The sequence below is a fragment of the Heptranchias perlo genome, chromosome 9 (genome assembly GCF_035084215.1).
Source record: "Heptranchias perlo isolate sHepPer1 chromosome 9, sHepPer1.hap1, whole genome shotgun sequence".
Classification (NCBI taxonomy): Eukaryota; Metazoa; Chordata; class Chondrichthyes; order Hexanchiformes; family Hexanchidae; genus Heptranchias; species Heptranchias perlo.
In genome coordinates, this window is record NC_090333.1 from 38,739,447 (window position 1) to 38,752,565 (window position 13,119).

The 13,119-nt window shown below is 43.7% G+C and overlaps 1 protein-coding gene across 2 annotated transcripts in view; it reads left to right on the forward strand.

The window, feature by feature from the left end:
* Positions 1 to 13,119, forward strand: part of faf1 (Fas (TNFRSF6) associated factor 1) — a 292,563-nt gene that overhangs the window by 246,796 nt on the left and 32,648 nt on the right. For both annotated transcript variants that reach the window (XR_010963860.1, XM_067990236.1), the window contains exon 17: positions 542 to 619. Coding sequence is in view for 1 of the 2 variants with exons in the window: in XM_067990236.1 (XP_067846337.1) it covers positions 542 to 619 (78 nt within the window). In the remaining variant the exon portion in view is untranslated. The remainder of the gene's footprint in view (positions 1 to 541; positions 620 to 13,119) is intronic.

Here is a 13,119-nt window from a genome sequence, read left to right on the forward strand (position 1 = left end):
CTCAATCTCCCAAATTCTACCATTCATTTTGAAGGAGGTACCCACACTGGAAAAATTGGTTTCTGACTGAACACTAACTCCAAAGGATTTTTTCAAAGTGCCACTCAAGTGCCAGAAGATTGACATGGCTGCCAACCTGTAAAAGTTCCTGCAACAAGAGTTAACTTGTCTGTAATGTTGGCAAACTGGTTGCCATCCAAACAAAGTAAATTGTTCATGGCATGGTAAAGGTAAATAGTTGGTTTGACTTGAGTGAAAGCTGCTCTCTACTGTTTCAGCTTCAGGATTTTTCCGGCACTTCTTTCAAACAAAAGGTGCAACCAAGAGGACACTTTATCTTTTTGTAGTAGAAATGTACACACATTAAGTAAATTAAGTGTTATCAAGGAATTTCTGTGCCTTTGTGGTCTATCAAATCCAAAATGAAATTTGAAAAGAGAAAACACTATTCTTGAACTATACTGTTTTTTTTAAGTGACATGTTAAATTGCTTTTAATTTAATGTGTTTAAATTCCAAGGTTATTTGTTTTTATAAATCAGAGAGAAGCACAGGAAAGAGAAATAGCAGAGCAGGTGCGTCAAGAACAGCTTCGAAAAGAACAAGAGGAAGAACGTGAGGTAAGACTTTATATTAGCCAAACCTTTTGATGTATGTGTGTTCTTGGCACCTTGTAGTATATGTAAACTTCAATAAGGAGGTTTCACCATCAGTACTGCTTTAAAATCTTAATTGCAAAGAATTATAATTAACTTTAATACATCTTTTTATCTTTTTCTTCTATTTTAAAAAATATTTTGCATAAACAATGAGTGCTTTTGACGCCATCAGAGAAATTACTGTGTCCAAGGGCGGGAACTGAATTAATATGGTTGAAACACACTTGGGTTAATAATTGCATCTCTACCCATGTTAATCCGTGATGTGGAGATGCCGGTGATGGACTGGGGTGGACAAATGTAAGGAGTCGCACAACACCACGTTATAGTCCAACAGCTTTACTTGAAATCACAAGCTTTCAGAGCTTTGCTCCTTTGTCAGGTGATTAGTCCCATTCCCCTGCTCTTTCCCCATAGCACTGTAATTTTTTTTCCCTTCAAGTATTTATCCAGGTCCTTTTTGAAAGTTACCATTGAATCTGCTTCCACCATCCTTTCAGGCAGTGCATTCCAGATCATTACAACTCACTGCGTAAAAAAATGTTTCCTCAACGTCTGCGTATGTATCTTTGTATGAAGTCACCGAGGATGAAGAGTTTAGTGCAGAAGCTGAGGGAGTAAAGAATGGAGGATATCTCGGCGTGGGGCTAGGAAAGGCAGCAGACAATGAGGATTTTAAAGGAGAGGCAAGATGGGTAGTACAGATTGAGGTGCTCAAAAGAGAAGGTGCCAGAAGAGTCGGGAGAGAGGCTAAAGTGTGGCTTGGTGATGAGGGCCGTACCGCCATCAGTGCAAGTCGCAAGCCTTCGGTAAGGAGCAAGGTATCGCCACCCATAAGCCAAGTTCCAGTCAAACCCAGGATGTCAATTCAATTATCCAAAATAAGGTTGTGGATGACGAAGGCCTTTGCTAGTGAACGGACATTCTAAAGTGAAATTTGCAGTCATCTCACCCTATCAAATGGAAACATCTTATCTACATTTACCCTATCAGGTCACCTCTCAGCCTTTTCTTTATAGCGAAAAGAGCTCCAGCCTGTTCAGTCTTTCCTGACAGTAACCTCTCCATTCTGGTACCATCCTTGTAAATCTTTTTTGCACCTTCTCCAATGCTTCTATATCCTTTTTATACTATGGAGACCAGAACTGTTCACAGTACTCCAAGTGTGGTCTAACCAAGGTTGTTTATGTTTAACTAGATTGATTCCTGGGATGAGAGGATTGTCCTGTGAGGAGAGATTGAGTAGAATGGCCTATACTCTCTGGAGTTTAGAAGAATATGAGGTGATCTCATTGAAACATATAAGATTCTGAGGAGGCTTGACAGGGTAGATGCTGAGAGGTTGTTTCCCCTGGCTGGAGAGTCTAGAACTAGGGGGCATAGTATCAGGATAAGGGGTCGGCCATTTAAGACTGAGATGAGGAAGAATTTCTTTACTGAGGGTTGTGAACCTTTGGAATTCTCTACCCCAGAGGGTTGTGTATGCTGAGTCGTTGACTATATTCAAGGCTGAGATAGATAGATTTTTGGACTCTAGGGGAATCAAGGGATATGGGGATCGGGCAGGAAAGTGGAGTTGAGGTTGAAGATCAGCCATGATTTGATTGAATGGCGGAGCAGGCTCGAGGGGTCGTATGGCCTACCCCTGCTCCTATTTCTTATGTTCTTAACATAATTTCTCTGCTTTTGAATTCTATTCCTTTAGAAGTGAACCCCAGTGCTTTGTTTGAATTTTTATGGCTTTGTTAACCTGCATTGGTACTTTTAATGATTTGTCAATCTGTACCTCCAGATCCCTTTGTTCCTCTATCTCATTTAGACTCTTATTTTCCAACGAGTAGGCCTCATTCCTCCTACCAAAATCCATCACCTTGCACTTATCTATATTAAAATTAATTTGCCATTTACACGCCCATTCTACAAGTTTGTTAACGTCTTTATTTATTTTATCAAAGTTTTCCTCAGTATTAACTATACCACCGCCCCCCCCCCCCCCCAATTTAGTGTCAACCGCAAATTTTGAAATCATACTTCCGATTCCCAAGTCCAAATCATTTATATAAATAGTGAACAACAGTGGTCCCAGCACTGATCCCTGTGAAACACCACTTCCCACCTTCCGCCAGTCTGAGTAACCACCTTGAACCACTTCTCTCTTCTGTTTTGTAGCCAGTTTGCTATCCATCCTGCTACTTGTTCCCCAACTCCACATGCTCTGACCTTAGTCATGATTCTACTATGCAATACCTTATCCAAGGCCTTTTGAAAATCCAAGTATATCACATCCACTGCATTATCCTTGTTACTTCTTCAAAGAATTCAATAAGGTTGGTCAAGTGTGACCTTCCCTTTTGAAATCTGTGCTGATTATTGTATTTTCTTTATTTTATGTAAAGGACACACAAAGTGTGGGAGACAGAGAGAAAAAGATTTTGAGAGAAACAGCTACTGAGGCAAGAGAAAGTGGGGGAAACCATAAAAAGAGATGGACAAAAAGAATTTGAGTGGAAGATGAGCACAAAGACCATTACAGGAAGAGAAACTCATTTTATTTTTATCTATTAGCAACTAGCTTCCATAATTTTTTTTAAGCTTCATTTAGTTTATCACTGTACAATGGAAAGTCACTCAAGAGATAGTTTAGTAAAACATCTGTCAGAATTTGGGAGCTCATAGTTATGTAATGAGTTGCATTTTCACAAGAAAATTATGGATGAGGAAAGCCATTCAGGGGAGAGAGAAGGGGAGCAAATTGGCAAAAGAGAAAGTTAGCAGACTCCAGTGTGTTATGAATTATTTTACTTTGTGATATGTCTGATTTTTAAAAAGTTAGGATTGGCATACTTGGATACATTCAGGGCAATTTACACCTCACCACCGCCTTGTTTAGGCCTAAAAATGGGGTGGTAGTCGGACCAAAATAGTGCAGAGAATTGATCACTGGTTGTCCATTTTGTTTTTCGGGCAAACGCCAATTTGGGTGGCCAGCAGTTCTGCCAGAAACAGATGGAGGCCTCATTAATATATGCAAATAGGGATCAAATTACATTGTCAGGACCCCCCCCCATGCCAATTTTGTGTCAATCGGCATTGCCACTGCTACTTCCTCGACCTGCCCACAAACCATGGGCAGTACAGATCAGGGGACAGCTATTCCTGTGCTATTTAACGGAATATGCACCTGCTCTCATTTAAAATGCTGCAAAAGTTTAGGAGACCGTTTTCTGTCAGTTTATAATGATTTTTGGCTACTTTTTTAAGTGCTTGTAGTGGCTGTGGAACATTTTGAACTCTTATGGGGCTTCTGGCAAAGCACTTTTTTCTTAGAATCATAGAATCAAAAAATGATACAGCACAGAAGGAGGCCATTCAGCGCATCATGCCTGTGACAGCTCTTTGAAAGAGCTATCCAATTTGTCCCACAGCCCTACAAATTTTTCCCTTTCAAGTATTTGTCCAATTCCCTTTTGAAAGTTATTATTGAATCTGCTTCCACCACCTTTTCAGGCAGTGCATAACAACTTGCTACATAAAAAAAAATTTTCTCATGTCATCTCTAGTTCTTTTGCCAATTACCTTAAATCTGTGTCCTCTGGTTATCGACCATGGTGTTCTTCTATCAATTTCACTCTGGCCAGAGGACATCAACAGGAGGAAGAAGCAAATAGAAGGAGGCATGCTCACAGGAATCCTTACCCTCCCAACAGATTATATAGGCCCAGGACAATATATCTGCAGTTCACTGTGGAGCAGTGCATAAGGAGGCTGCCCTTCTTCATAGAGACTGATAGAAATGTATCACCTCCTGCAACAAGACCTACAATCAACTGCCACAGCTAGTATAGCATTGCCTTTTGCAGTCAAGGTCACTGCAGCAACATCAGTCATTCTGTAGTTCATGTTTGCAGCAAGTAGGTGACTAATGCCATGTTTGCTAACACATGCACTTTCATTACTTTCCCCATGGACAACCAAAAGCAACAGGATAGGGCTGTGGGGTTTGCATAAATTGCGAGCTTCTCCCAAGTTCAGGGCATCCGTTGATTGCACCCACAACTCCCGGCGAGCTCCTTCAGACAACACCACTGCCTTTATGAATCACTTGTAAACAATTTTACAACACCAAGTTATAGTCCAACAAATTTATTTTAAATTCCACAAGCTTTCGGAGGCTTCCTCCTTCCTCAGGTGAACGGTGTGGAAATGACATTTTCGAATCCTTCGCATTTGAAAATCACAGAACAATGCCTGGTGATTACTGCCCGTTGCTAAGGCAGTCACAGTGAGCAGACAGAAAGGTGTCACCTAAAAGGCCACCGAATATACAAACCCCCCCAAAAAAAAGAGAGAGAGCGAGAGAGAGAGAGAAGGAAGACAGTCAATGACCCGTTATATTAAAAACAGATTACATTTGTTCGCTGGTGGGGTTACGTGTAGTGTGACATGAACCCAAGATCCCGGTTGAGGCCGTCCTCATGGGTGCGGAACTTGGCTATCAATTTCTGCTCGACGATTTTGCGTTGTGTGTCTCGAAGGCCACCTTGGAGTATGCTTACCCGAAGGTCGGTGGCTGAATGTCCATGACTGCTGAAGTGTTCCCCGACAGGGAGAGAACCCTCCTGTTTGGCGATTGTTGCGCGGTGTCCGTTCATCCGTTGTCGCAGCGTCCGCATGGTCTCGCCAATGTACCATGCTCTGGGGCATCCTTTCCTGCAACGTATGAGGTAGACAACGTTGGCCGAGTCACAGGAGTATGAACCGTGCACCTGGTGGGTGGTGTCCTCTCGTGTGATGGTGGTATCTGTGTCGATGATCTGGCATGTCTTGCAGAGGTTACCGTGGCAGGGTTGTGTGGTGTCGTGGACGCTGTTCTCCTGAAAGCTGGGTAATTTGCTGCGAACGATGGTTTGTTTGAGGTTGGGTGGCTGTTTAAAGGCGAGTAGTGGAGGTGTGGGGATGGCCATAGCGAGGTGTTCGTCATCATTGATGACATGTTGAAGGCTGCAGAGAACATGGCGTAGTTTCTCCGCTCCGGGGAAGTACTGGACGACGAAGGGTACTCTGTTGGTTGCGTCCCGTGTTAGTCTTCTGAGGAGGTCTACGCGGTTTTTTGCTGTGGCCCATCGGAACTGTCGATCGATGAGTCTCCGCAGCCTTCAACATGTCATCAATGATGACGAACACCTCCACTACTCGCCTTTAAACAATTGTAAACAATTTTACAACACCAAGTTATAGTCCAGCAATTTTATTTTAAATTCACAAGCTTTCGGAGGCTTCCTCCTTCCTCAGGTGAACGATGTGGAAATGAAATCCTCGAAATGAATTGTCAGTTGTCAACCCCAGTCCATCACCGGCATCTCCACATCACGCCTTTAAACAGCCACCCAACCTCAAACAAACCATTGTTCGCAGCAAATTACCCAGCTTTCAGGAGAACAGCGTCCACGACACCACACAACCCTGCCACGGTAACCTCTGCAAGACATGCCAGATCATCGACACAGATACCACCATCACACGAGAGGACACCACCCACCAGGTGCACGGTTCATACTCCTGTGACTCGGCCAACGTTGTCTACCTCATACGTTGCAGGAAAGGATGCCCCAGAGCATGGTACATTGGCGAGACCATGCAGACGCTGCGACAACGGATGAACGGACACCGCGCAACAATCGCCAAACAGGAGGGTTCTCTCCCTGTCGGGGAACACTTCAGCAGTCATGGACATTCAGCCACCGACCTTCGGGTAAGCATACTCCAAGGTGGCCTTCGAGACACACAACGCAAAATCGTCGAGCAGAAATTGATAGCCAAGTTCCGCACCCATGAGGACGGCCTCAACCGGGATCTTGGGTTCATGTCACACTACACGTAACCCCACCAGCGAACAAATGTTATCTGTTTTTAATATAACGGGTCATTGACTGTCTTCCTTCTCTCTCTCTCTTTTTGGGGGTTTGTATATTCGGTGGCCTTTTAGGTGACACCTTTCTGTCTGCTCACTGTGATTGCCTTAGCAACGGGCAGTAATCACCAGGCATTGTTCTGTGATTTTCAAATGCGAAGGATTCGAAAATGTCATTTCCACACCGTTCACCTGAGGAAGGAGGAAGCCTCCGAAAGCTTGTGGAATTTAAAATAAATTTGTTGGACTATAACTTGGTGTTGTAAAATTGTTTACAATTGTCAACCCCAGTCCATCACCGGCATCTCCACTTTATGAATCACAAGGGCTTACACTCCATTAATGTGCAACTCGTGTAATCAGCAGCGCATCTCACTCATTGATCCTGCACAGCAAGTGAGAGGCTGGTTGCTTGGGGAAAAGGGCTATTTTCTGCACATTTGACTCATCATTCCTCTCAGGAACCCATGCCCAGTGGCTGAACTGCGCGACAATCAGTTTCATGGCTCAACTAGAGCCCTCATTGAGCAGAGCATTGGCGTCCTCGAGCAACGATTCCATTGCCTGGACAGGTCTGGTGGCTTCCTGCAATAGACACCAGGAAGAGCGACTGCTTCAGCGTGATGAGAGAGAACACTGATGATGAAGATGGCGAGGAAGAGGGAGGGCTCCAACCACCTGTAGCAAGAGCTGTTCTGCAGCAGTGCTTCAGCTAGACATTCCCTGCTCCACTGCATTAACAGTCATGTCCAATATCTGTCCCAGTCCTTCCATCCTTGAATAAACTGCATGTGCCCAAAGACCAACATTGATTTACATGCCACCTGACATTGCAGGTTTACTAGCTACAGAAGGCATCTCCACACATAGGGGAATATTGTGAGCCTCCCACCTAATGGAAGCGGGGTGGTAATGTCCCGAAAATAGTGGGGAATGACTTACCACCACGTTCCTGCTGAAGGTGTGGCCATCTTTATCTTCACCAGAGCCAACCACTGGATGGCCGGAGTACAAACCTGTGTCAGACGATAGGCCTTTTTAATCTGCAAATCGGGAGCCTATGTCAATACCAAGCACCACATTAGTTGGTAATGGACTCCTTTGCCATCTCCGATGTGTTGTAGTAGCTCCCTGGCAGGCAGTCCAATACATTCAGCAGTTGCTGGCTCCTGCCCTCCAGTGAGCCATTTTTTGAGCTGATCTTTCCTCTTGCCCCATGCTGCCGCTCACTTGTGCTCTGTGAATCATCCTGTGCAGACCCTTCTGACTCACTATTGTTAGAAGAATGAGTGAATTTGCATTACTATAGCACCTTTTACAACCTCAGGACGTCCCAAAGCACATTGCAGCCAGTTAAGTACTTTTGAAGTGCAGTCACCGTTGTAAAGTTGAAACACGCCAGCTAATTTGTACACAGCAAAGCCCCAAAAACAGCAATGAGATGATGGCCAGGTAATCTGTTGGTTGAGGGATTGGTCAGCACACCAGGAGAACTTGCCTGCTCTTTGTGCCTTGAGTTCTTTTCTGTCCACTGAATGGGTAGACGAGGTCACTTTCGACAGTGCACCATTCCCTCAGTAATACACTGAAGTGCTTTCCTAGATTATGTGCAATTGTTACATTTTGTCGTATTCTAGTTACAGTCACTGCCTTTTTATTTGAATATACTGAGAACTGAATACCACTTTATTTTGCAAGAAAGTGTCAGTAAAACACTTGCTTCATTATCTGAGGGGAGATTTCTTGTGGACCTTTTGCCATATCGTTTCACTGGAATTTTGAGGATTTCCCCACCCTCTCCCAACAAATTGTGTGAAGGGAAGTCTCCCTTTCTCTGGATGGTCTATATAAGGTTGAAGTAGCTGTGTGACTATTTTATAAACCAGATCTCCCATGAGATTGCTCACAGTGAATGATTCAGTCAGTTTTTCTTTTGTGGTGAAATAACCCACTTTTTCACTATTTTCAGCATAAATGAAATATTGTATTATACAAGTAAGTGGCAAAATATAGAAGCAATACTACTGAAGGTCACACTATGTTGATAATTACTAAAAAATATGATCTTTTGTAAATCATTTTACTAATAAAAAAAAAATACCTGTAGGATTTTGGATTTGATGGGGGGAATTTTAACACCCCAGGATGGAGGGGGGGGTTGGTTTAAAATTTTGAAATCAGAAACCCGCCTCCAACGCGCCCACTTCCGGTTTTAATGGAGGCAGATTGGGGGGCGGCGACTAACTTGCTCTCCAAAGGAAAGTCCTTAATTTAAATATTTTAATGAGGCTGCCTGCCTCAAATTTTACCACAGTTTTAAATTTAATGGTGACGAGCCAGGTTTCCAGGGCTTGGGAAACCTGGCAGCTGAAGGGAGGCAAGAACTGCCAGATCCAGCAGGTAAATGTCTTTCCAACGCTGCTGTCGTCCAGGAGGAGCAGCAGTGCTTCCCCCTCCTCGGCCCCCCAAACAAACCTGCTTCCCTCCCTGCGATCGGACCCACCCCGCGATCGGACTCTCCCTTGCGCGATCAGATCCCCCCCTTCCCGCAATCCGATGCCCCCCCACCCCCATTCTCCTCAGTGACTCTCATGATGTGCCATTTCCCCCTCCCCCCTCCCCACAACCCGGTCCCGCGATCTCCTCCCCAGCCCGCCTTCATATACGCCAGCCCTCTGCGTTGTGTGCTTGCACATGTGTGTGTCCCACCCACGATCGATCTCTCCCTCCACTCCACTCCACTCCACTCCCCGGCTCGACAGCCAGCCAGCCCCTCTGGCTGCCAGCTGGGAAACAGACAAAAAATTTAAATGAGATCCTGCCGTTAGATTCGGCAGGACCACCTGGTTACCTGCATTTCCAGGTTTCCCAGCCTCTACGACCCGCTCCCTCCCCGCCTCCCTGTTAATGTCGGGGCCGATGTGTTCTGTATCGAATCAGTTTAACTTATTTGTTAACACAATTGAATGTAATACGACTACTGAGGTCAACATGTAAAATTATCTTCTGATTCACAAATTATTGACAATAAAGGGAGGCAAATTTAAGATTTGTTTTAAGAGGTGGAAAATGCAATGTCTCACTCCCAGGATTGACAAACAGGTGATTTAATTTGTGTTTAATCAATTATTTGGTTCAGGAGGTCCACTCAATGGAAAACAAATATCCTCATTACTTATCAGTCAGGTGCGACCTTGTTCAAAACTCAACAAACCAGTTGGACCCTTCTGAATTTCTATTAGTTATATGCATCAGTTCTTATAAAATAATCACAGGGAGCAAGCAAACATCTGTTTTTAGGACAGTACAAATGGAGGTCATGACTGTTAATGGCATTGTTGCAAAAAAGAATTTAATGGCAATCTTCCATTCTAGTGCTTTTGTGAACAATTGGAGAATATTGTAGTAGCTGGGACGTGTGAGCAGTCAGCCTGTTGATGATGGCAACATAATTGCATCATTTAAAAAAAAGTTGAACTCTGTCATTGCTGCAAATATGTGTTTGAGCTTGATTAAAATGTTTCCTAGACAGTACTTATTCTTTTAAATTGTAATTAACAAGAGAAATGTTGAGAAATACTGTTATTGCATAGTTTTCTAGGCCACTTTAGTCACCACTTGAAGCATTCATGATTATTTTTGTATCTGTAACGTTGTGTGGAGCCTAGAATATTTTGTAGAGCTTGTAACGTTACTGATGCTAAACACGAGGCAGTATAGATCAATTGGGTCCCCACAAGAACACAAGGCAGTTGTTTTTTTTTTACTTTTAGCTTTCTATTTTTAAATAATTGTTCAGTATTATTCCCTATTTCTTTTCCTGCACGGCCAGGTCCCAAATTGTTTAGCCTTTCTGTTCTGCCTAACACAAATTTCCCTACCCTCCCGAGCAAAGCCTATTTTTGTTCCTCTTAGGCAGCATGACACCCGGGAGCATGAGTTTCCACTCTGAGAATGGCATGCGCGACCTTCTACCATTCCCCAGCTGTGTTGGAAAACACTTTTTTATGTACTCAACATTTGTGTTATGGATGAACAGATTTGTAAGATTAGTTTACAATTTTTAGGTTTTAATTCAATGATTTCCTCCATGAACTATTTTCAAATAATTTTACTTTACATTTGTCTGTATTTTTATGTTGTTTTTTCAGTAATGCTCAATCTTGATCCTCTCACTTTGGCTCCACCTCAAATTCATGACATTTCTATTCACCTGTTTCATTAATCTGGTTCCTGCTCTCCCACGTGCCGTAAATCTGATTCCCAATCTCTGAGTTCCAATTGCTCTCCTTCCTCTCCCAAGCTCTCTTGCTTTGTTCTCCGGCCACTCCTTCTGGCTTCCCGTTCCTTTTCGAAAAACCAAGTGCAATTAATTACATTTTTTACTGCTGCCTATCCCTGCACTCCATTCCTCACCCGAATGTTCTTCCCCCAACCCCCCACCCCAGTTCATGCCACAGAAGACTTACTAATCTATATATAATTTATATATGTATGTACGTGCGTGTGTGTGTCTCTGTATCTATAACTAAAAGTCTTGTGCCCATATGCACTTCCTGTCCACAAACCTTACTTTCTGCGTCACAATTTTGAGTAATATTTTTATATCAACATGGACATTTCCTCTGCCAACATTTATAATGGAAATTTGTACATCAACATTTACAATGTCAACCTATAGGGGGAATTTCCTCAGTGAATTACATCACTGTTGCACCTTTTTTTTAAAAATAAGAGTTGCGCCTCCAATGGCAATTGAGGGAGTTACACGTAGGTGTCTTGAGTCTGCTCATTGGCACACCCATTGGATTAGGCATTGGCGTAAAACCCGTGTAAATAGCTGAACAGCATGTAAACTCATGCGGCTTTTAAAAACATGCGTGCACAATTCAGCAGACATGGGGATAACCAAATAAGAAAAGAAGAATGTTTGTCTCTCTCACCACTTATATAACTTCATCAATATCAATATTTTTATCATACTTTTCAAGTATGGTAATATCAGCACCAAGAGGCAGCAGAGGATGGCATCACGCCAGAGGAAAAACAATGGGGAACTTCACTGATTCAGAACTTCAGACCCTCCTGGGTGGCATTGAAGGCAGCAGAAATTGACTCCTGGGTGTGGGTGCCATCAAGCCACCCAGAATTATTATTCATGCCACCTGGAGAGAGATGTCACTGGCACTGACTGCCAACTCCCTTACTTCCAGGACTGCAGAACAGTTCCACAAAGTTCTACATCCTCAGCAGGGCAGGCAAGGTAACACACTGAAATCCCCCCCCCTTTTCTTCCTTGCCCATTCTGGGCACAAGAACACTCTTCACTCTCTTAAAGCAACACTTGCACAACTAACTCTTCACAATGCTGCCTAGTTAAAGGGGATTCTCAACTCGACATCTTGCATTATGGCTACCCAGTTCCCCTCTCAGCAATTATTTGCATGCATAATTCTAAAACCCCTTCATCCACCTTAACAGCCATCTCTTACTTCAACTCTCATGTGCCTTAACCTCATATATATTCATGCCAATCAAATTCTGGCACAATGCCCACCACAGGCCGGCCACCAGATAGAGCTCCCCCAACTCTAAATATCTCAACTCCCCACCCCGGATGATGAGGATTAAGCCACCTTGTGTCGCAGCAAAATAATACTGCCATTTCTCAGAACAACAGTACGTGTCGGGCATCCACCCATCTCCCTCACAGCGCTATGTCAGTGGAATATACGGAGGTGATACTAATCTGCCCAGGAGCAAGCTTTTATGAGACGAAGGCCACCTAGGTCCCTTGACCCTTCTATACAGCAGGAGGACCCAACCACCTCCCAGAATCCTGGCCCGCAGGTGGCACTCATAACAAGCATTAGAATCAGTGATAGAAAAGGTACATGTAGGCACCAAGGGGAAGCACAGTGTTAGCAAAGAGTAGGGTAATTGTATTCACTTCACAATTATTCTATTAAAATAGAATGTGCACCGACAGGGTGCTTTGTCATTCCTGGAGGTTACAGTCATACAGCAAAAGCTTAACTCATTTGGTGCTGATATATTCATTCAGGTAATGATTACTGCTGCGCTCATGTAGGAGCAAAGAGGGCTAATATGTTACCATGTGGTAGGACGGGTAATGGTTTGAGGGAATGTTTTTATTTGCTAGCAGGGGAGAAGGAATTCAGGCTGGGGTGTAGAAGGTAAACTGAATTGCACAGAAGAGAAGACTTCATAGATGACTTATGTTCTCATGCCCTTTTCAGCAGTCACTGAGGACTTCTCTGTGTGCTGTTATTGTGTAGTCTTGGTTTCAACTGAGAAAGGGCCTTCTCATCAGTCATGTCGAAGTCCAGTCCTTCCTGAAGTGCGAAGTTGGGAATGGCACAGCAGACTTTAATTATTCTTGACACCCAATCTGGAGCATACTACAGTACCGCTCCCAACCGATTCATGCAGTGAAAGCGTGTTTTTAAAACCCCAATGGTGCTCTCAATGACCAGTCTAGTTGAGGCATGCGCTCCTCTGCTGCTGCTCGGGCGACTCTTATTGGAAT